This window comes from Tamandua tetradactyla, chromosome 2 (genome assembly GCF_023851605.1).
Source record: "Tamandua tetradactyla isolate mTamTet1 chromosome 2, mTamTet1.pri, whole genome shotgun sequence".
NCBI lineage: Eukaryota > Metazoa > Chordata > Mammalia > Pilosa > Myrmecophagidae > Tamandua > Tamandua tetradactyla.
In genome coordinates this window covers 53,332,476-53,352,553 of record NC_135328.1, presented here as the reverse complement: position 1 = coordinate 53,352,553, position 20,078 = coordinate 53,332,476, and the positions used below count along the sequence as shown (strand labels likewise).

General features: G+C 49.7%; 2 protein-coding genes and 1 long non-coding RNA gene across 4 annotated transcripts in view; 1 reads left to right on the top strand and 2 right to left on the bottom strand.

The window, feature by feature from the left end:
• Positions 1 to 3,708, bottom strand: part of ASS1 (argininosuccinate synthase 1) — a 57,086-nt gene extending 53,378 nt beyond the window's left edge. Inside the window, exon 1 of the mRNA XM_077147120.1 lies at positions 3,606 to 3,708. The gene's annotated coding sequence lies outside the window, so the exon portion shown is untranslated. The remainder of the gene's footprint in view (positions 1 to 3,605) is intronic.
• LOC143672479 (uncharacterized) lies at positions 2,956 to 11,715 on the top strand. Of its 2 annotated transcripts, none has more exons than XR_013169874.1 (3): positions 2,956 to 3,076; positions 3,272 to 3,435; positions 11,062 to 11,715. It is a non-coding gene; the product is annotated as an uncharacterized LOC143672479 (long non-coding RNA). The 2 variants fall into 2 exon arrangements; XR_013169875.1 differs by having other exon boundaries at positions 2,956 to 3,093.
• A 4,650-nt stretch (positions 11,716 to 16,365) lies between these two features.
• Positions 16,366 to 20,078, bottom strand: part of HMCN2 (hemicentin 2) — a 149,043-nt gene continuing 145,330 nt past the window's right edge. Inside the window, exons 96-98 of the mRNA XM_077128152.1 lie at positions 19,226 to 19,345; positions 18,206 to 18,332; positions 16,366 to 17,188 (exon numbers count right to left, since the gene is read on the bottom strand). Of these exons, the coding sequence (XP_076984267.1) occupies positions 16,843 to 17,188; positions 18,206 to 18,332; positions 19,226 to 19,345 (593 nt within the window). The 3' untranslated portion in view covers positions 16,366 to 16,842. The remainder of the gene's footprint in view (positions 17,189 to 18,205; positions 18,333 to 19,225; positions 19,346 to 20,078) is intronic.

Here is a 20,078-nt window from a genome sequence, read left to right as displayed (position 1 = left end):
CACTACGGGTGAAGCAGTGGCAGAGTCAGCCAGACCTGGGTTCAAGTCGCTTCAGCTTTTTCAACCCAGCTGTTTATCTGCAAAGCAGGGGTGGAAGCAATCCCCGCAGGTGATGGGGGGATTCTGTGAGATGCTGGGGGAAGAAGCCCAGCACTGAGCACCAGGAAGATACCCACAAAATTTTCCCTGCTCTCCCACTTCAGCCTCAGAATCTGTCCTTCTAGTTCTGACATCCCAGAAGGTGGGCTTTCTCCCTGGGGAAGGCACCTGGCAGATCCTGGATGAACTCCGCCTCTCCTAATCCCAGTCCTGGCCCCCACCCCCACCCCCCGGAAGGGCCTGGAGCAGATTTCTCCAGCTCCTCGGCACATGCCCCATGGCCAAGAATACCTATGCCTCCAGCTTCCAGTGCCAGCCCAGAGAGCCAGGAGAGGCACACCTGGAAAGCGGGAAGAAGGTGGCCTCCGGCCAAGCTGCCTGCCAGGCTGGCCTTAGAGGGCATTCTATGTGGCCCCAGCCAGAGCCATCCTGCCAGCTTCCAGGGAAACCTGCCAGGTCAGACCGGATACTCAACACTTAGGAAGATTCGTGTGACTCTAAAACATCAGAGCTGGAAAGACTACAAAAATTGGCACTGCGTTCAGTCCCGCCCATGCATCACTTCAAGGCACGGGTACTTTTACTGCCTTATTTACACATGAGGGACCTGAGACTCAGAGAGGTTAAGTGACTTGTCCTGGGTCACTAGGACAGCAAACACCAGTGCTGGGACCCAAATGGAAGCTGGCTGCCAACTCCCTACTCTTTACTGCATTGTCCTCTATAATCTCTGGCCTCTAGGTCTTCTCCAGAAAACAAAATCCCCAGTGAATCGTCACCGGTATTTTATTTCTGTGTGCTTGCACACAGCCTTGTGGTATTTTCCTTTGTAACCCCTACTTAATGTCCTAACCCTGGATCCACTGGGTCATAAGAATTTCCCCCCATCTTAGAGGTCTCCTCAATTTCAGATTTCAGCTCCCATTTTGCTGCCCTCGGCTGTGTCCAATAGAGCTTGTCTGCCTTTCCACACTTGGGCTGGGGGTACGGCTGTCCTCTAAGACCCAGACTGAACATTTCCTTGAGTTTCAACTCATTCCAACTTCACAGACAGGAAAAGGATAGTCTTCCCAACTGACAGATAAAACAGAGGAGGAGTCTTGCCCAAGGCTACACACTGAGCTGGCTGAAACTCTCAGCTGCAGGATTCCTGGGGCCTGAGAATCCAACCAGTAGCACCAGGCTCTTGGGGACTCCAATAGTCCAGCTCCTTTCCCCACTCAGGGTTGAGAGTCTTTGAGAGTCTGCTTTGGTTTAGGAAGATTTGATCTCCATGTCTCGATGAAAATGCCCTGAGGTAGGCCTCATAGTTACTGCCGAGTCCTGCAAGCCTCTCCTAAGGGCACTGGTTATGGGGGAAAAAAGAGCACATTCATTCAGTTTATTCTAATGATACTATCAAAGTGCACAGAGGTGCCTGGCCTCCCCCCAAGTCTGGAGAAGGAATCTGCCCTGCAGGAGGGAGGGAGCCAAGGACTTGCAGATCAATTTGAGTCAAAGTATTACAGCAGAAATCAAGGTCTTGGATCCTGAATTCCAGTGAGGTTACCTCCTTCCACATGAGTACCCACAGGAAAGCCATTCACTTTGGGGGCTTGTGCTCAGGGCTCAAATGGGGGCATCCAGCCAGATGGCTTGCCTCCCAGGACCCCTGAGGTAGAGCATGGCAAAGTACTCACAGAGCAGGTGTCTGGCATGAATACCCTTGGCCCCACCATGAGTTAGGCACAAATCCTGGCTCAAGACTGAAATGTCTACCATCAGAACTGGGAGACCTTGCAAACCCTATGCACAGGGCTCCTGTCCTGAGCAGACAAGTAGTTAAGGGAGCCAAGTACGAGTGCTCAGGGGTGCCCAGACTGCCAAGAGGGAGAACCTTTCCTGGCTGCCCCACCTCCAGCCTGGGCCCTGGTCTAGGTGCTCAGCAGGTATAATTCATTCATTCATTCACTTAGTCTATTAACTGAGCAGAACCAGAATTACTTCTCAGCATCACACGCAGATGGCTCCACCTGAGACAGATCCTCCCACCCTCAGGCTTCCGGGGGAGGGGTCATTGAAAAAGGGAGTGGAAGAGGGAGTTTGGAATGGGGACTCCTACAGTTCCTGTCTTTAGCCAAAGTTGCAACACCTTCCCCTCCCCCTCCCCGCCCCTCCCCCTGACACACACCGTGCAACTGTTTCTGCCTCTAATGTCTCTCTCCCCCTCATCAAAACCTATCATAGAGGTCAAGGACCTTGTCTCCTTCCCTGTGGTGTCTGGTGTCCCCAGACATTGCAAGGCGAGACACTCCACCAAACATGTGTTAAATGAGTGAATGGATCTGGGCACAGCTCTCAACTGTTTATAATGCCCTTTAACAGCCTCTTATATTTGCAAATGTTTTCTGAGCCCTGAGCTTGTGCCAGCTCTGGCAGGCGGTGAAACTGAAGTGTGGGAAGCTGCCGGGGCTGGCTGCAAGGCTTCACTGAATTGGGGTTTAGGTCTTTTGGACCCAGAACCTGCTCTCTCCCGTCGCAGGGCCACAGACTGGAAGGGGAGTGATCACAGCCCAGGGCCCTCTGTATCCACTCCTGGGAAAGGGACAGGTCTGTTCCCGCCTGGAAGAGATTGACACTTGGATGGGAATGCTTGGGAGCAGATGCCCCCTGCTCCACTGAGAGGACACAGGGGTGGCTGGGGCAATGCCCTCCTCCTTGGGAAGGACCCTGCAGGATGGGAGAGGACTGTCCTCCATTTCACAATGACCCTCCCTCCCTGGAGGGCAAGGCCACCAACAGTGGCCAATGGCAACAGACGCCCAGACTGTGGACATTTTCTGCTAAACTGACCCTCCCCCAGGCCCCAGCCAAGTGCCAGCTGGGCACCGCCTGCCTGAGGGTTATGCCACTAACCCCGCCTAGACAGCGCAGATCCCTTTCAGGAGGCAGAGGAGGGAGCCCAGCACATCCATTGGGAGCCCGCCGGGGAGTGGAGGTGCCTTACTGCCCAGGGTAAACTGAGTCTCAGAGGAACGTGATAGAGCAAGCACCAGAGGGTGAGGGGCTGAGGTGGGGCTGGAAATCTGGTCTCAGGCACTGACGCAGAAACAGCTGGTCAGAGAAGGGTTGCGAGGGTCGGGAGCCCTCAATCCTCGGTACTCTCCAAGGCCCCCATTTGGCGATTTCACAGTATAGAGGAAGCCGGATCCGGAAAGGGAACGCCCCGGGGCCCCACAATGGACACAAAACCCGACCTGCTCCCTCCTCAGACCCTCGGACTCGTGCCCAGGAATCCGGCCGCCAGGAGCGTGAACAACAAAAGCCCCGGGGTTGGCCCCTTCCCCTCCCACTAAGGTGCGAGCCCCAGGGGCAGGAGGATTTGGGGTTGGGTCCCCGGAGCCCACCCGCGAGGCGGCCAGGGCTGGCGCCTTCCCTCAGGCTCCCGGGCTCTCTCCATAGGCGCCGGGTAGCTGACAGCGCGCCAGGGGAGCCTAAGCCGGGCGGGGGGGTGGGGGGCTCCTTACCCAGGCCCAGGCGGCGTGGCGGACGACGGAGCAGGGCCGGCAGCAGCGCACATCCAGGGTTATAAGCACAGGGCTGGGGGGCAGGGCTGGGGACCCGGGACACGTGGGGGGACGCGCGCGGGAGGCCCCGCCCCGGGCCCGGCCCCCACCCGGAGCTCAGCGCCGGCGGCCACAGGCAGGCGGGCGGGCAGGGTCCAGCCTCTCCCTCTCTTCCCCCTGCTACCCTCTCCCCCTCCTCTCTCTGTCTTTCCCTCCTCTTTAAGCCACTCAGTTCCCGCCTCGGGCGGAGCGCGGCCGTCGGAGGGACTGGCGCCGCCACAGCCTCTCAGGGAGCGCCGGCGGGGGCGCGCGCTGTGCGGGTCTCCGGGGCCCCTCAGAGCCGGGTTGGGCCTGGAACCCGCGCTGCTGGCAGGGCCACCGCAGCGGTCCCGCCGCGAAACCTTCCGTCTAACCCTTGGGGAGCCTTCAAAGCTTTCCAGGTGGGAGTGGGGCTAAAAGTTCATTGTCCCACTCCTCGGCCTTTATGCAGACCTTAAAGCCCCTCCCTTCCCCCACGGTAACCGAGTGGGTGGGTGGGATGGGGGGCCCAGGGTACAGAGGAGAAAACTGGGGCAGAGCTGGAACTAGAAGATTTGGGTTGGTTTCCTGGCTGTATCCTCAGAACCTGGCACCTGACCAAACTCCCAGGAAATAGGGAGTAAATGACTGGCCGGCTGCTAATCGTTTGGACAGCAGGGAAGGTAGAAGTTCACAGAAATGAAGAAGCCTCTTGCTTGCAGGAGAATCGAGGAGTTGTTAAGCCCAGTCTGGCCTTCAGAAGGTTCTGAGCCTCCAGATTTCCCAGCCTGGTTTACAGGCCCCGAAGCAGCATTCACTGCACCCACAACCCCAGTAAAACAGCAGGTCCTGGGACCCATCCAAGGCAATTATCCTACAGTTGGGATGGATCCTAGCAGGGGAACTTCCCCAGTCCTCACCCCAGACCTAAACCGCAGGGAGTGGGGTGCTCCAAGCTGGGAGCAGCAGGTCTAAGCCTGCGCTACTGGGCTTGCCATTCAGCCATCCTAGAAAATGAGAGGCAGGGAGAATGAAAGGTGAGGTGGAGGAGGTGGCACAGACCCAAGTCCCTTCCTGCAACAGCGGAGCAGCTGGAGAAAGGGACTCTCGGCAGAGAGGGACAAAGACTGCCTGCCTGGTCACTGAGCCTCTGGGTGGAGCTGCCTCCCTGAAGCCTTAGAGCCTTCACTGGGCCAGTTCCAGACCTCATGGTCCTCTAGGCCTTATGGAATAGCACGGAGCAGGTGAGGGACATCTGCAGCAGCTGTGCAGCTTTGGGTAAAACATCCCCACTCCAGCCTCAGTTTCCTCATTTGTGAAGTTACCCCATGGAGGGGAGGGTTGACATAAAAGCTCTGAGTCTCCATCACAGCCTGACTTTTTGCTCTGTCTTTACTCCTTTAAGATGCCATTGACCTTCAAAGAAAGTTGGGGGTGAGACGGTGAACAGGGCCCATCCCCTAGGACTAACTGCAGAGGGAGTGGAGAAACTGAAACAGGGAGGCCTGATGTTCCCCCCAGCCTCTTCAGAGCCAGTGTAGGGGCCTCATTCCCCAGACCCAGATGAGGGATGAATCCCTGCCTGGCCAGCAGAGGCAGGGAGGAGGTCAGCATTCCCTGGGCCGTCTGGGCAGGGCTTGGTCCTAACTACAAGCCTCGTGGTTATCAGGTGCACTTTTTCATTCCTTACATTCATTTAATCTTCACAACTACCTAATAGGAAGGAGCAATTATTATGATTCCTCTCTTACAAATAGGAAGCTACAGCACAGCAAGAGGGTATATCTTCCCCCAAAGGGGCTGAGCAGAACTGGAGCTCAGATCCTCTGCTCTACCTCAGGCTTGAGCTGAACTGGTAGCGGAACTGAGGACCCTAGGACTATGACCCGAGTTCTAGGGTCACAGGTTGTAGGGACCTTTACTCCCTGTAGCAAAAATGGCTCTGGCCCAAGGGACTGTTCCTGACGCACAGACACTGGTAACATAAGAGGCAGTGAGGTCACAGCTCTTCCAAGAGATAAACAGAGGCCTGAGCTGCCAGCAGGGCCTGCCCACTGAACGCCAGCACGGAGGTAGACTGTTCTGTTCTTGGGTGAGCCACTCCTCCCTCTGCTGGGTGGGCATGGAACCCTGCCCCAGCCCTTACTCTGCAGAGCAGTTCCTGGGGCTGGGGGCATGGTCTGAGGGGATCTGCCCCCCAGGCGGCTGGGCTACTATGCCTTCTGCCTTTCATCTTGAGTCCTCCTATCCCCAGGTCAGGGTTCCTTGAGGAGCCTACACACCTTCTGGGTGAGTGACCTTGGGTAGCACCCCTAAAAGCACAGCAACACCTAAGCCTGATTGGGTGGAGAAATTGAGGTACTCAAGTCTGAGACATTCTTATTTTCTGTCCCTTTTCCTCTACCTCCACCCACTCCATACTGGCCTACCATCTTCTTTGATTACTCAGATCCCTAGTTTCCTTGCTAATTCCCCTGATCTTCCCCGGTTCCTTCTCCAATCCTTTCTCCATGCAGCAGCCAGAGAGTTCCTAAAAACACGAGTCAGAACAGATCACTCCCTTTTTAAAACCCCTTTTGATCATTCTTCTCTCCACTCCCACCATATTAATGCCCAGTGGTTCTAACATTGGTAGACTTTCCTATCCCCACTGAATTGCGTTGGCATCTCTCTGAAAACTGATTGGCTGTATAATCTACGGTCTATTTAGATTGGGTCTGTTTCTGGACTCCTTATTCTGGTGCATTGATCCATTTATCTTTATGCTAATATCACACCATCTTGATTACTGTGGCTTTATAGTAAGTCTTGAAGTCAGGTAGTACATTTCCTTCAACTCTGTTCTTTTTCAAAATGGTTTTGACTATTCTAGGTCCTTTGCATTTCCATAAAAATTGTGGAAACAGCTTGTCAATTTATATCAGAAGCCTCCTGGGATTTTTATTAGGAATATCATTGAATCTTTATATCAACTTGGGGCAAGTGGATATTTTCACAATGAGTTTTCCCATCTATAAACATGGTATATCTCACCGTTTGTATCTCCTTTAATTTTCCCAGAATTAAAAAAATTTAAATAAAACTTTTAAAAAGTTTCTTGCACGAGCAATGGGAAAGAAAGTAAAATAATCAAGTTAATCTGTAGGGGACTACATCTTGAGATAATCTTTATTTGTGATGAGTTCATTTTTTTGTTTTAAACCAGAAGTGCATCTCTAAGACAATGTTGAAGTATGTACCTTTGAGTGAAATTCATTATGAAATCTCAAATATAAAGAAAACCCTAGATTTAGAAGAATTGCTAGAGGCTTATAAGTTCCCTGCATGTTCCCAAATGGAAAAGGTAGAGATGGGCATTCCTCAACTTGGGAGAGGATATGTAACAATTGTGGGAAAGGCCTGGGGTCTGTGGCATTGCTGTGAACGGGTCACTTTTCATGCTAGAAGAGATAAAGCCCAGGTGTGGCTACTCCAGGTCCCAGCTCCGAGATAGATATTCTGCTGGACACTTTGAATGATTTTCCAGGATGAGATGGAAGCTTAGAGTCGAGCAAAGACCCAAGTCTTCTATTCAGAGAAGAGGTTGGGATGTCTTTGAGGAGTGGTATAAAAGTTCTCAATTTCAATGGGAGTGTTATAATAATTAATTCTGTATATCAATTAGTCTAGGTTATGGTGTCCAGTTGTTTGTTCAAGCAAGCACTGGCCTGATTGTTAAGTGTGAGAGTATTTTGCAGAAGAATTTAAATCATCAGTTGATTTCATCTATGACTGATTACATCTACAGTCAACGAAGGAGATTAGCTTCAGCAATGAGAGTAATCTACTCATCCAATCAACTGGAGACTTTAATGCTAGAACTGAGGATTTCAACTGTCACAAAGAATTTCTATCTCTACTTCAGCTAGCCTACTGCTAGCTGGGGAATTTGCCACTCTCTTAGACTTTCCAAAACTTGTCACCTGCCCTGTGGAATTCAGACTTGCCAATCCATATAGTCACATGAGCCAATTCCGATGGTATATCTCATATATATATATATATTCCCTGTCAGTTCTGTTTCTCTGGAGAATGCGAATACAAGTGCCAAAAGACCCTTCTTGACTCAGATGTCTAAGCAATATATTGTAGTTTTCCATGTACAGCTTTTGCCTATCTTTCATTAAATTTATTTCTAAGTACTTAAAGTTTTTGATGCTACTGTAAATGGAATTTTAAAAAATTTTCATTTCCAATTATTTGCTGCTAGTTTAAAGAAATTTAATTAATTTTTATATATTGGCTTTATATTCTGCAGCCTGGCTAAATCCACTGATTAACTCTAAAAGTTTTCTTGTAAATACCTTAGGATTTTCTATGTAGACAATAATGTTGTCTTTGAAAGAGACAGTTTTACTTTTCCCTTTATCACCTTTTAAAAAACTTTAACTTTGAAAAATAACATATATGCAAAAAAAGCAATAAATTTCCAAGTACATTTTAGCAAGTAGTTTATACCACAGATTTTAAAGTTTGGTATGTGTTACAGTTCCATGATTTTTCATTTTTTTCTTCTAGCTTCTCCAAGACACTGGAGACCAAAATATCAATATATTGATTCAATAGTCTTATTCATTTGTTAAATCCTGTCTTCTCTATTATACTCTTCCTTCTCTTTATTCTGAAAAATAACATATACAAAAAAGCAATACATTTCAAAGTATTTTGCAACGATTAGTTGTAGAACAGATTTCAGAGTTTGGTATGGGTTACTATTCCACAAATTTAGGCTCTTATTTCTAGCTGCTCTAAGGTACTGGAGACTAAAAGAAATATCAATTTACTGATTCAGCCTTCACACTCATTTCTTAAACTGTACCTTCTCTGTATAACTCCACCATCACCTTTGATCTTTCTCTCACTGTTTAGGGATACTGGGCTATAGTCATTCTAATGTTTTCATGTTGGATGGGGCTGTTGATAATATAGGATGGGGGGATGGAACGTAGTTGATGTTCTGGAGACACTGGCCCATCTGCATTTCAAGACTTATCTGGTCCAGGACCCATCTGGAGATTGTAGGTTTCTGGAAAGTTACCGTAATGTGTGGAAACTTTATAGCCTCTTGTGTAATGTCCTAAGTATTCTTTAGGATTGGCAGAAATGGTTTTGGTTAGGTTTTGGCAAGTTATGATTCTAGCAATGTCTAACTGAAGCTTGTGTTAAGAGTGACCTCCAGAGTGGCCTCTCAACTTTATTTGAAATCTCTCAGCCACTGATACCTTATTTGTTCCACTTTCCCCCCTTTTGCTTAGGATGACATTGTTGATCCCGCAATGTGCCAAGGCCAGACTCATCCCTGGGGTCCTCTCCCACCCACCAAGGAGACTTTCAACCCTGGATGTCATGTCCCACATAGTGGGGAGGGCAATGGTTTCACTTGCAGAGTTGGGCTTAGAGAGAGGGAGGCCACATCTAAGCAACAAAAGAAGTCCTCTGGAGGTGACTCTTTGGCATTCCTATAGGTAGACTAAGCTTCTCCATGACTACATAAGCTTCACAAAAGCAAGCCTCAAGATCGAGGGCTTGGCCTATTGATTAGGGTGTCCCTAATGTTTGACACAGTGTCTGGCTTTTTCCTGGTGGTAAAGTTTAATAGTTCCATATTGTTTCTCCCATTCCTCAAAGAAATTTGCCAATACTTTTTTTTTTTGTATGCTATATGGTGGGGTCACATTTTATTATTTTTCCATGTGAGTATCCCAATATTGCAGCACCATTTTGTTGAATTTTTGTTTTGTTTATTTGTTTGTTTTTTGGGAATGCATGGACCAGGAATTGAACCCAGGTCTCCCATATGACGAGAATTCTACCACTGAACTACCATTGTACTCCTTCGCCGATACTTTTTTTTAACATGGGCAGGCACCAGGAATCTAACCTGGGTCTCCAGCATGGCAGGCAAGAATTCTGCTACTGAGCCACTGTCACACTGCACCTCTCGCCAATACTTTTTGATTATCTGCTTAACATACTCTGGGATGTACCCAGACATTACATTAAGCTATACAGGATTAAAGGCTCTCATTCTTATTCTGGGCTCCTTGTGTTTGGATTATTTAAATGATCTCTCCAGACAGGTTGAGTTAGATTATATGCTACTGAAAATTTAGGTTCTGGACAAAATAAACCTTTCTTCCTTTGGTCTCAAAGAGTAGGTAATGTTTTAAGATATAGGCACTATCTTCCTTGCCCTATACTTTGTGCATTTTTATTTTTCTTCTCTTATTGCAATGGCTAAGGCCTCCAGTACAATGTTGAATAGAATTGTGGAGTGTTGTGAAGTGAATCATATCTCCCACAAAGACATATTCAAATCCTAACCCCTGGTTCTGTGGATATAAACTCATTTGTAAGTAAGTTCTTAGAAGTTTCTATTAAGTAGAGGTCAAACTGAGTCAGGGGAGTTCTTAATCCAATATGACAATAGTCCTTATAAGCAAAAGAAACTTGGATGTGGAAGTAGGAATGAGCAGGAGACAGAAGGAGACAGATCACCGGTGTCCTTCAAAGACTGAGTCACGGAAGCCACCATGAAAATGCAAGAGACCCCAGAGAGCACATGTCCTGCCAATACTTCTGGTCTCCAGACTTTTGATTAAATTATTATGTTTAGACTAGATTATTGTGTTTGATTAGATTATCTCTAGGGAGATGTGATACACCCAATTGTGGATATGACCTTTTGATTAGAAGGAGATGTGACTCCACCCATTCCAGTTGGGTCTTGACTAGCTTGCTGGAATCCTTTAAAAGAGGAAACATTTTGGAGACAATAAAAAACAACAGAAGCAACAGAGCCAACACAGAGAGAGAGCTCACAGAAACTTCAGAGCAGAGCTGACACAGGTGCCGACACTTGGAGAACCAACACTGCTGTTTGGAGATGCTTGGAGCCCAGCAGACGTCACCATGAGATGTTTCAGTTCTGGTGTATCGCATTCTGGCAGTTTGAAATCTAACACATTGTTGTTTAAGCCAACCTGTCTGTGGTATTTGTTATAGCAGCCCTGATAAACTGGGATAGTTAGAGTGGCTATCCTTGCCTTGTTCCTGATCTTAGAGGAAAACATCCATTCAATCTTTTTACCATTAAGTATGACGTTAGTTGTAGGTTTTCTAAAGCTGCTTTTTATCAGGTTGAAGAAGTTTCATTCTATTCCTAGATAGTTGTAAGTTTTTATCTTGAAATTTGTCAATGCTTTTCCTACATCTATTGAGATGATCATGTGGCTTTCTCCTTTATTCTATAACGGTGGTAAATCACATTGATTAATTTTCAAATATTGAACTAACTTTGCATTCCTGGAATAATTATATATCAATAAAGTTGATTTAAATTGTTTTTTTCTTTTACAAGGTCAGGCACCAGGAACTGAACCCGGGTCTCTGGCATGGCAAGTGAGAACTCTGCCTGCTGAGCCACTGTGGCCCGTCCAGATTTAAACATTTTTAAGACAAAAAACCAAATGGAGGTTTGGGTTAAAAGAGACTTAAAGGACATTATCAATCACAACATGTAGACCTTATTTGTATACTGATTTAAAAAAACAAACAAACATGTAAAAGAAATGGCATCTTTATGAGTAATTGGAAATTGGAAAATTGACAGATAGTTGATGATAGCAAGCAATTATTGTTGACTTTTTTTGTGATAATGGTATTGTAGTTGTGTTTTTAAAAGACTTGTTAACTTTTACAGATATATACTGAAATATTAATGAATGAAATACTTAACAAAAAAGACTCTTATGGTCCCCTATCACTGTTAGGATCAAGCCTGGAGCCTGGCCCTTCTCCCTCCCCTGCCCTAACCACTGCTCCAGCTGAACTGGTCTGCTTGTGGTTTCTCCAGTGGTCAGGCCCTTTCTTGCCTTATGGTCTTTGCACATACTGCCCCCAATGCCTGGAATTTTATCCCTACTCCCAACTCCAATCTTTCCTTAGGTAATTCTTTGGTCTCGGCTTCAGTGTCTGTCCTTTTGGGGGTACGTTCTCTGGCTTCTCCCTCTCCTCCAAGCAAACAGGTCCTGTTTTGTTTTGTTTTTTTTTTAATTGTGAAAAATAACATATATACAAAAAAGCAATAAATTTCAAAACATACCAGAACAATTAGTTGTGGAATAGATTTCAGAGTTTGGTCTGGGTTACAATTCCACAATTTTAGGTTTTTACTTCTAGCTGCTCCAAGACACTGGAGACTAAAAGAAGCACCAATATAATGATTCAGCAGTCATACTCATTTGTTAAATCCTGTCTTCTCTGTTATAACTCCACTTACTCCTTCTTATCTTTCTCCTAGTCTTTAGAGATATTTGGGCTATGCCCATTCTAACTTTTCATGTTGAAAAGGGGTGTCCACAATATGAGATGGGGGGATGGAACTAGTTGATGTTCTATGGAGGCTGGCCCCTCTGGGTTTCAGGACGTATCTGGCCTAGAAGTAAAACTGGAGAGTGTAGATTTCTGCAAAGGAAATTTTTCTGTACTTCTTCTTTTTTTTTTTTTCAATCATTACAATCGACTTTTTTTTTCTTTTTTGTAAAAAATAACATATATGCAAAAAAAGCAATAAATTTCAAAGCACATCACAACAGTTAATTATAGAACAGATTTCAGAGTTTGGTATGGGTTACAATTCCACAATTTTAGGTTTTTATTTCTAGCTGCTCTAAGATACTGGAGACTAAAAAAAAAATCAATTTAATGATTCAGTACTCATACTCATTTGTTAAACCCAACATTCTGTATATAACTCCACCATCTCCTTTGATCTTTCTCTCACTTTTTAGGGATATTTGAGCTGTGCCCATTCTAACTTTTTCATGTTGGAAGGGGCTGTTGATAATATGGGATGTGGGATGGAACTAGCTGATATTCTGGAGAGGCTGGGTCTCTAGGTTTCAGGATTTATTTGGTCCAGGGACCATCTGGAGATTGTAGGTTTCTTGAAAGTTACTGTAGTACATGGAACTTTGTAGAATTTTATATAATGACCTAGATAGTCTTTAGGGTTTTGGTGGAGGTTTGGCAAGTTTTGATAGGTAGCAATGTCTAACTGAAGTTTGCATAAGAGTGACCTCAAGGGTAGCCTCTCGACTTTATTTGGACTTTCTCAGCCCCTGATACCTTATTTGTTGCATTTCATTTCCCCCGTTTGTTCAGGATGGCATTGTTGATCCCATGGTGCCAGGGCCGGACTCATACCTGGGAATCATCTCCCACCAAACAGGCCATTTTAATATGCTCTCATCTGTAATACAGAAGATGCCCGTCTCCAGAAACACAATGGAGAAACATGAGGGCTCTGGCCTCTTCTTCCTTTTCCCACTGCTAATCGTCTTAGCCTAGACCACCATCACCTCTCACTTATACCCTGCAGGCGCACATCTGTCTTCCTGCCTGCACCCACCCAGCCCCTCTAATCTACTTTCCACATTGCAGCCTGAGGGGTCAGTCTGGACTTTTATGGACACTTGTTGAAGGACAAGTTCAATGGATGTGACCCATTAAATCCCCCCTGCAACTTATAGACATAGAAATAACCCATGCACATAGCTATAGAGTAAGCCCCTTCCTGCCCTCCGGCTCTCTCTTCTGCCAGCCAGGGGCTCTGCACCCACCAGTTGTGGATGTGCAGAGATGGTAAGGGTCTTGCCCTGCAACCTTCTTGTGGTTGGTACCAAAAGCCACTTTGCTGCTAGCCAGGCCTGGACACCCCAGGAACAGGGAGTGTCCTGCAGGCTGGGCCCCACGTTGCTAGTCCCCACCCATAGGAACACAGAGTCCAGTTATTTGCTTCTTGGAAAAGCTGCAACAGTGAGTTTAATGAGTGACCTTCAGAACTGTTTTCCATCCCTGATGGTGTAGAACAGCTCCAGAGGTCAGGTGGTGCTGGGGGCTGGGCAGCTAGGCAGAGCCCTGGCCAAAGGCAGATGGCCTCTGGAAAAGCGGAAGTGGAAAACAACCCTCTCTGAGCTGGCTTCAGTTGCAGCTCCCGTGGGAGGTGCCTCCTGTACTTGTCCCTGTGGGTGTGGACAGTGGGAGAGGGTAAGCACAGGACCTGGAGTCAGAGCCTGGGTCCAAGGCTTGGTTCTGCCACTGGTTTGTTTCATGATTTTGGACAAAGTCACTTCTCTTCAGGCCTCTGTTTTGTCACCTCAAATGGGAAAAGGAGGAGAAGATAGAGGAGGAAAGGGGCTGTCCTGAATGGACTTGCCCTTTGCAGCTTCTCAGGCTTTGAATTACCATGACCCCTTTTCTTCCTGCTCCTGACCCTCTTCTTCCTTCTCCATCTTCCTACCTCAGTAGACAGTGGGGGCAGGGAAGTCTGATGGTTAGAGCCCAGGACTCCGCAGTCAGACAGGCCTGTGGCCTTGGACAAGTGACTAATTTCTGAGCCGTGTCTCATCCTATGTGAAACAAGGATACTAGTTCCTGCCTCTGGAGTTCCTAGGAGGATTTAATAAACTCAAGTCTGTGAGGTACTGGATGGGGACTCAAAAACTGGAAGCCTAGCAAACCTGAAGGTGCTCGAATAGGATGGGGGCAGGCAGGAGAGAGCAGGGGTGAGAGAGGAACCGACACCTCCCCGCTCCAGGTCTCAACTTCTGCAATGCTTTGGCTCCAGGACTGACCCTATCTCTCTTCCTGGGCAGCAAACTCCCCAGCTCCATAAAAAATTAACAGCCCAGCAAAGAGGAGGCTCAAGCTCTGACCCCTGATCCCAGTATTGCACAAAGTGGAACGTTCAGCCCAAGGAAGGCACTCACAGGCGGGCCCTGGATGAAAAGGATACAGAGGGCACAGGAAATCTCTCCCCCCAGCTTTTCCCTCTAACCCCAAGCCTGAAATTCCTTCATTAGTGACTTACTTGGTTTAAAACAGAGGTTTACACGCTATAGACTGTGTCAGTTTTCATAAAGCCAAGAATGGTTTTTATATTTGTGAGTGGTTGAAAAGATAATCAAAAGGAGAATGCTTCATGACACATGCAAATGATATGAAATTCGAATTAAGTATTCATAAAAGGAGTTTTATTCGAAAACGGCCATACCTACTTGTTTACGTGTTGTCTATGGCTCTTTACTACTGCAAAACAGAGTTACTACAGAGGCTGTACGTCCCACAAAACAGAAAATTTTACTCTCTGGCCCTGTATAGAAAAAGTCTGTAGACTTTAAAGGAAACCAGCTTTGACAGTGCAGGTGCCCCTGGGTAAGAGTGAGTTGGGGGGAGCGCTATTAGGCAGGGATCGGGAATCAGTTAGCCGTGAGTCCCAGCTCCAGCCACTGACAGTTAACTATCAATTAAATGACTTGGTCGCACCCTCCCGGAGCCCCCTTTCTCCATCTGTGAAATGAACACAGCAATGTCTTCCCTGTTTACTCCCAGCGTTGCTGGAAGGCTCCATTTCAGTAGTTGGAATCTCTTTCATCCCTTAATGGGAAATTATTCAGATTGCTTTTCCTATTACCCGAATAAGAGGATGTGTGTCCTAAGAGCGAGATGGCAATGCCACCCTGAGCAAGGGGAGCAGGGAGAAAGGAACCCTCTTCTCCAAAACCACGTCCTTCCTCCAGAGGCTGTGTTTGCTGGCAGCTGGCAGCAGGGAGGCCGCTGAAGGCGGGAGCTGCAGCCAGCCCAGAGGGGCAGGAAATGGAGAAGTGGGGAATGAGAAACAGCGCTGTGCTCCTGCAGGGCTTCTGTGGAGCCCCTGCTTTCCTACTGGAACTCAAGCCCGGTCATAGGACATTGGAGATCTGCCAATATACATCACATATATTCAGATCTTGTCTCTCCTCCCTTTGACAAATGTTGATGTTGGCAAAGCCAAATGATGTTGGCAAAGCCAACATCCCTCCAGGGGCCCCAAAGCCCCACATCATCTCCTCCCTTACCTTTCTGATCATTTCTCCCTCTTCCTTCCTCTCCTCCCTCAGCTCCAGGTGCCCTGGCTTCCTTGCTGGATGTCCACCACCCAGACCCACCACCCAGGCCCGCTGTTGCCTCAGGGCTCTGATATTTGCCATTCCTTCTGCCTGGAATGCCTTCCCCTAGATTCCACCTGGCTTTGTTTTCACCTTCTTCAGATCTGCTCAGATGTCACCTTCTCAGTGCGGCTTATGTGGTTCTTCCTATTTAAAACTGCCCCCCACCTCCCACCCCAACCTTTCCAAATTTTTCTTCCTAGCACACCTCACCAACTGACCAGGTACACATTTTACCTTCGCTTCCTTACTGTTTATATACCCTTTGCCATTAGACTGTAATGTCAAGAGCATAAGGATTTATGTTCACTGCCAGCACATAATTAGGACTCATTGGATCTTTGGTGAATGAATGAATAAATGAATGACTTCTCTTCATCCAACCTCCGAAAATTGAGACCTTTTTGTTGCTACCATGTATAGCTAGCTATGTGCTCATTTAATTCTGCCCACAGCCCTGTGGGGAGGCTCTATGGTCAGAGTCTTAGTTTACGGAAAGGAAACAGCCCAGAAGCGCTGAGTGATTTGCCTGAGACCACCCTACTCATAAGGAGCCCAGGGGACCTGAACTCCTATTCCAGCGCTCTTGGTCCAGAAGGGTGGTGGTCTCTCTCCCAGACAAAGACCCTTCTTATCAAAGCGAATAATTAGACAAAGAAATCAAATTGGTTTAAAATAATTGTTTTTACATTATACACACATACACCTTGGTTCAGGATGGGGCAGTGTCAGGTGTGGGCGGGCGCCACCACTTGGGTTTCCAGGCAGGCTGTGTCCCAGCCCAGCCCCCCCGGGGGACTTGGGGCAAGTCTGGAGGAGCCATTTAGATATGGAGGCTTCACCCCCAGCCCTGTCTGCAGACCAATCCCAGAAGGGCAGTGTTTGGCATCTGCCTGAGGACGTTCCCACTCCCTGGGGGGCGGGAGCGGGCTCCCGTCCTCGTTGACCTGGGGTCAAGGATGTGCGCACGGTCATGTTTGCTGAAGATCGGGCTGATGCAGTAAGAGATGACGCTTTGGCTTGCCACAGCAGGTGGTGTGGCCAAGGGCTGCACGGTGGGGGTTGGGCCAGCTCCTCCACCCACCCCACCCCTGTCATCCCCCGGGTCGCTGGCCCTAGAGTTGCTGCCGATGACACCCTCCTTCTTTCCCTTAGTAGGGGTAGGGGGAGACTGCTATGAGGAGGACAAAGACGCGCTGGTGGCGGGGCGCGGTGGCACGCACGGTGAGCCGGTAGAGGCCGGAGCGGGTGAGCGCGCCGCGAGTGTAGACGGCGCCGTGGCCCGCGCGCAGCAGGCGCAGCGCGAAAGGGCTGTGCGGGTCGGGCTCAAGCACACTGAGCTCCGTGCGGTTGACCGGGACGCCGGCCTCGGAGAAGGCGGCAAGACGGGCCACGTCGCGGTGGGCACGCACGCCAAGGGGCAGCGGCAGCAGCTTGTACTGCAGCGTGGAAGGGCCGCCGGCGCTGCAGTCTTGTGAGCAGCGGCGGAAGCACGTCCTGCGGGCCGGACAGGGACGGAGGGGCGGTCGCCATCGGAGCGTGGTCGGGCCACGTAAATGGGGCCTCAATCCCTCTCCCCTCCCAGCTCCGAGCTCTCTCTACTCCCCAAATACCTTCTCTCCAGTGCCACTGTAACTCATTTTAAAGATCGATAAACTGGGGCCCAAAGAAGCCAGAGACATCCCCTTAACTTTGGAGCAGGCATCCCCAGCGGGCTTCCAGTCCATGCCTCAGGGCGACCGTCCGGCACAAGGCAGTCATACAACTTAAGAGTCCTCCGCGTGCACTTTAGAAGGGGCCACCTGGACTCTGGGCTGGCTGCCGGGATGGGGGTGCTCAAGGACACGGGCTCAGCCTTGACAAGGGTCTCACTCTAGCCCCTGCCTGGGCTTCCCGATTTGCAAGGCCCAGGGTGAGCCAACCCCACCCCAGGAAACCTTCCCTGACCCTGCAGGTCCTGTCCGCCGAGGTCTTCGTGTCCTTATGTGTCTTTGTGAGGACTGTAGCTACAGTATGTTGTGTTGAGATGTGTTTTGCATTTGTGTGTCTGTGTCTGTCTGTCTCTTGGGATTTTGTGTGTGTCCCTGGCTGGTGTTTATGTGTCCCTGAGTCCCGTGGTTTTGTGTGTGTCTGTGTGGTGCTGCGTGTCCCCATGTGTCTCTGCGTGTCTGTCTTCTCCCAGCTGCCCCATTCTCTCCCAGTGCCCCATGCCCTCTTATCTACAAGTGCCACATTATTCCTGCAGGGAAAGACAGCACCCTGCAGAGTGGCTGCAGGAAGGTGCCCTCCCCGGGACGTTCTGCCCTGCCCTGTGCCACAGAGATCCTGACAATCAAGGAGTCCTGACAGTGTCACCCCCAGGAGGACCTCTTTTTAGATAACTTCCATCAAGCTTGGCAGGTGGCCTTCATGGAGGAGGGGTCTGGCCATAGAGCAGCCAGAGTGGAAGGACCTGGCGCCTGGCACATAATGCACTCCCACCTCCCACTCCAACTTGGCCATCTCAGCCCTTACCCCGGGGTGGTGCCCTGCCGGTAGGTGGCAGGACATGGCGTGTCCACACACTGGTAGCTGCCGCGGGTGTTGAAGCACATCTGGCTGGGCCCACACTCAATGTCCTCCTCCTCGCACTCATCGATGTCTGGGTGGAGTGTGGTGGTGAAGGGTGGGAGGTGGTGGGAAGTGATGGAGCAGAGAGAAGGGGCCCGAAGGGAAGGCACAAAGGGGGTTAGGGCAGGAGAAAAACACTGCGGAGGCCTAGGCCGGCGGGTGGCACCTTCGCCCATATCCTGACCAGCCTGGCCTCTGACCCCTAATACCTGCTCATCTCCCCAGGGGAATGGGGCACACCAGGGCATTGCTGGGCACCCCAGGGACCTGCTGAAGTCTAGCACTGGAGTGGACAGCCAGGGATTAAGGAGGGCTGCCCCAGGAGGCCATCTGGTCCTCTGATCCCCTTCTCAGAGGACAGTCACTGATCCCCAAGATGGACAGGGAGGGATGGAGACAGGTTAAGGTGCCACGGTTCCCATTTTACAGGGGTAAGAAGCATGACTGGCCCTAGCCAGGGGTACAGCTGGAAAATGCTCTGTGCTACTGTGTACCCACACTCGACATAGCTCATCTGGGCCACTTGAGGTGGGGACTGTGTTGGCCCCAAAATTTTACACAGGAGGTTGAAGCTCAGAGAGATGAAGTGAGTTGTCCATGGACACACAGCAGAGCTAGGTTTTAACTAACCCCAGGGCTGATTTCAGAGCCTGCCCATGTAATTTCTTAAGGCTCCAATTTCGAGTGGGGGGAGCCCAGCCTGGCCCTAGCACTGGCTGTGGGAGCTTGGGGTGGTTGCTTAACCCCTCTGAGCTCATCTGCCTGCCGCTGTCTCATGGGAGGATGACTGTGAGGAGACTTGAAGAACTACAGAGGGATGGAAGGTGGAGGGTGAGAGATCCCGACATCGCCCTGTTCCTCAGTGCCCTACCCTGCCCCCTCTGGCGATGGGGAAGCTGGGCCCCACACTGGGTGCCTGCTCACCCTGGCAGTTCTTTCCACTGGGGAGGAGGCGGTAGCCGGCGGGGCAGAGGCACTGGTAGCTGCCTTCGGTGTTCTGGCAGGCGTGCTGGCACAGGCTCCTCACCTGACACTCGTCGAGGTCTGGCACAGGCGGGATTGGGGCGGGGCATGGCGGGAGACAGAGACACGCTGAGTCACAGACGCCAGGGGGGCCATGGGCCTGCCCGCCGGGCTCCCGGGCAGGCCAGGGAAATTGCCTGCCTTGGGCAGCTCACACCTCCTCCCCACGTGGCCCCACCCATCGCCCACCCTGGCTTCGGAGATTGGGGGACTTCCTGGGCAAGTGTCGGGAATGCTGCCGAACCAGGCTCGCCGAGGTGCTGGGGGCTCTGGTCCCTACCATGGGCTCCTCTGCCCAGGCAGGAAAGTTGAATTGCATCAGCCTGCAGGCAAGCTGCCCGCCGTTCCCCCTCCTGGTAGCCCATAGCACCAGCCCCTGGAGGGTTCAGGGGGTTGTCCCTGACCACATTTGCTGTTTACATTCTCACGTCTACCTGGGATATTCTTCTTTACTCTTGAGAATCTCCCCTCCCTGACTGCTTCACCTTTGAAGTCCAAGAGCAGTGTTTCTCAAAATGGGTTCCTGGGAACACTTGCCCAGGAGGCCCTCCCTCTGAGTAAAGTGTCCTGGAGTCAAACGGTTTGGAAAATACTCCATTGTCCTCTTGGAGGCCATTTACCGATTAGCCTGGCCAAGGCTCTGAGATGCCCTGTAGCAAGGGGGCAGCCTCAACTTTGCCTGGCTTTACTTTTCTCAAACTCATTGGCCATGGAATCCCTCTTTTCACCAAGCATCTACCATACCCCTTGGAAT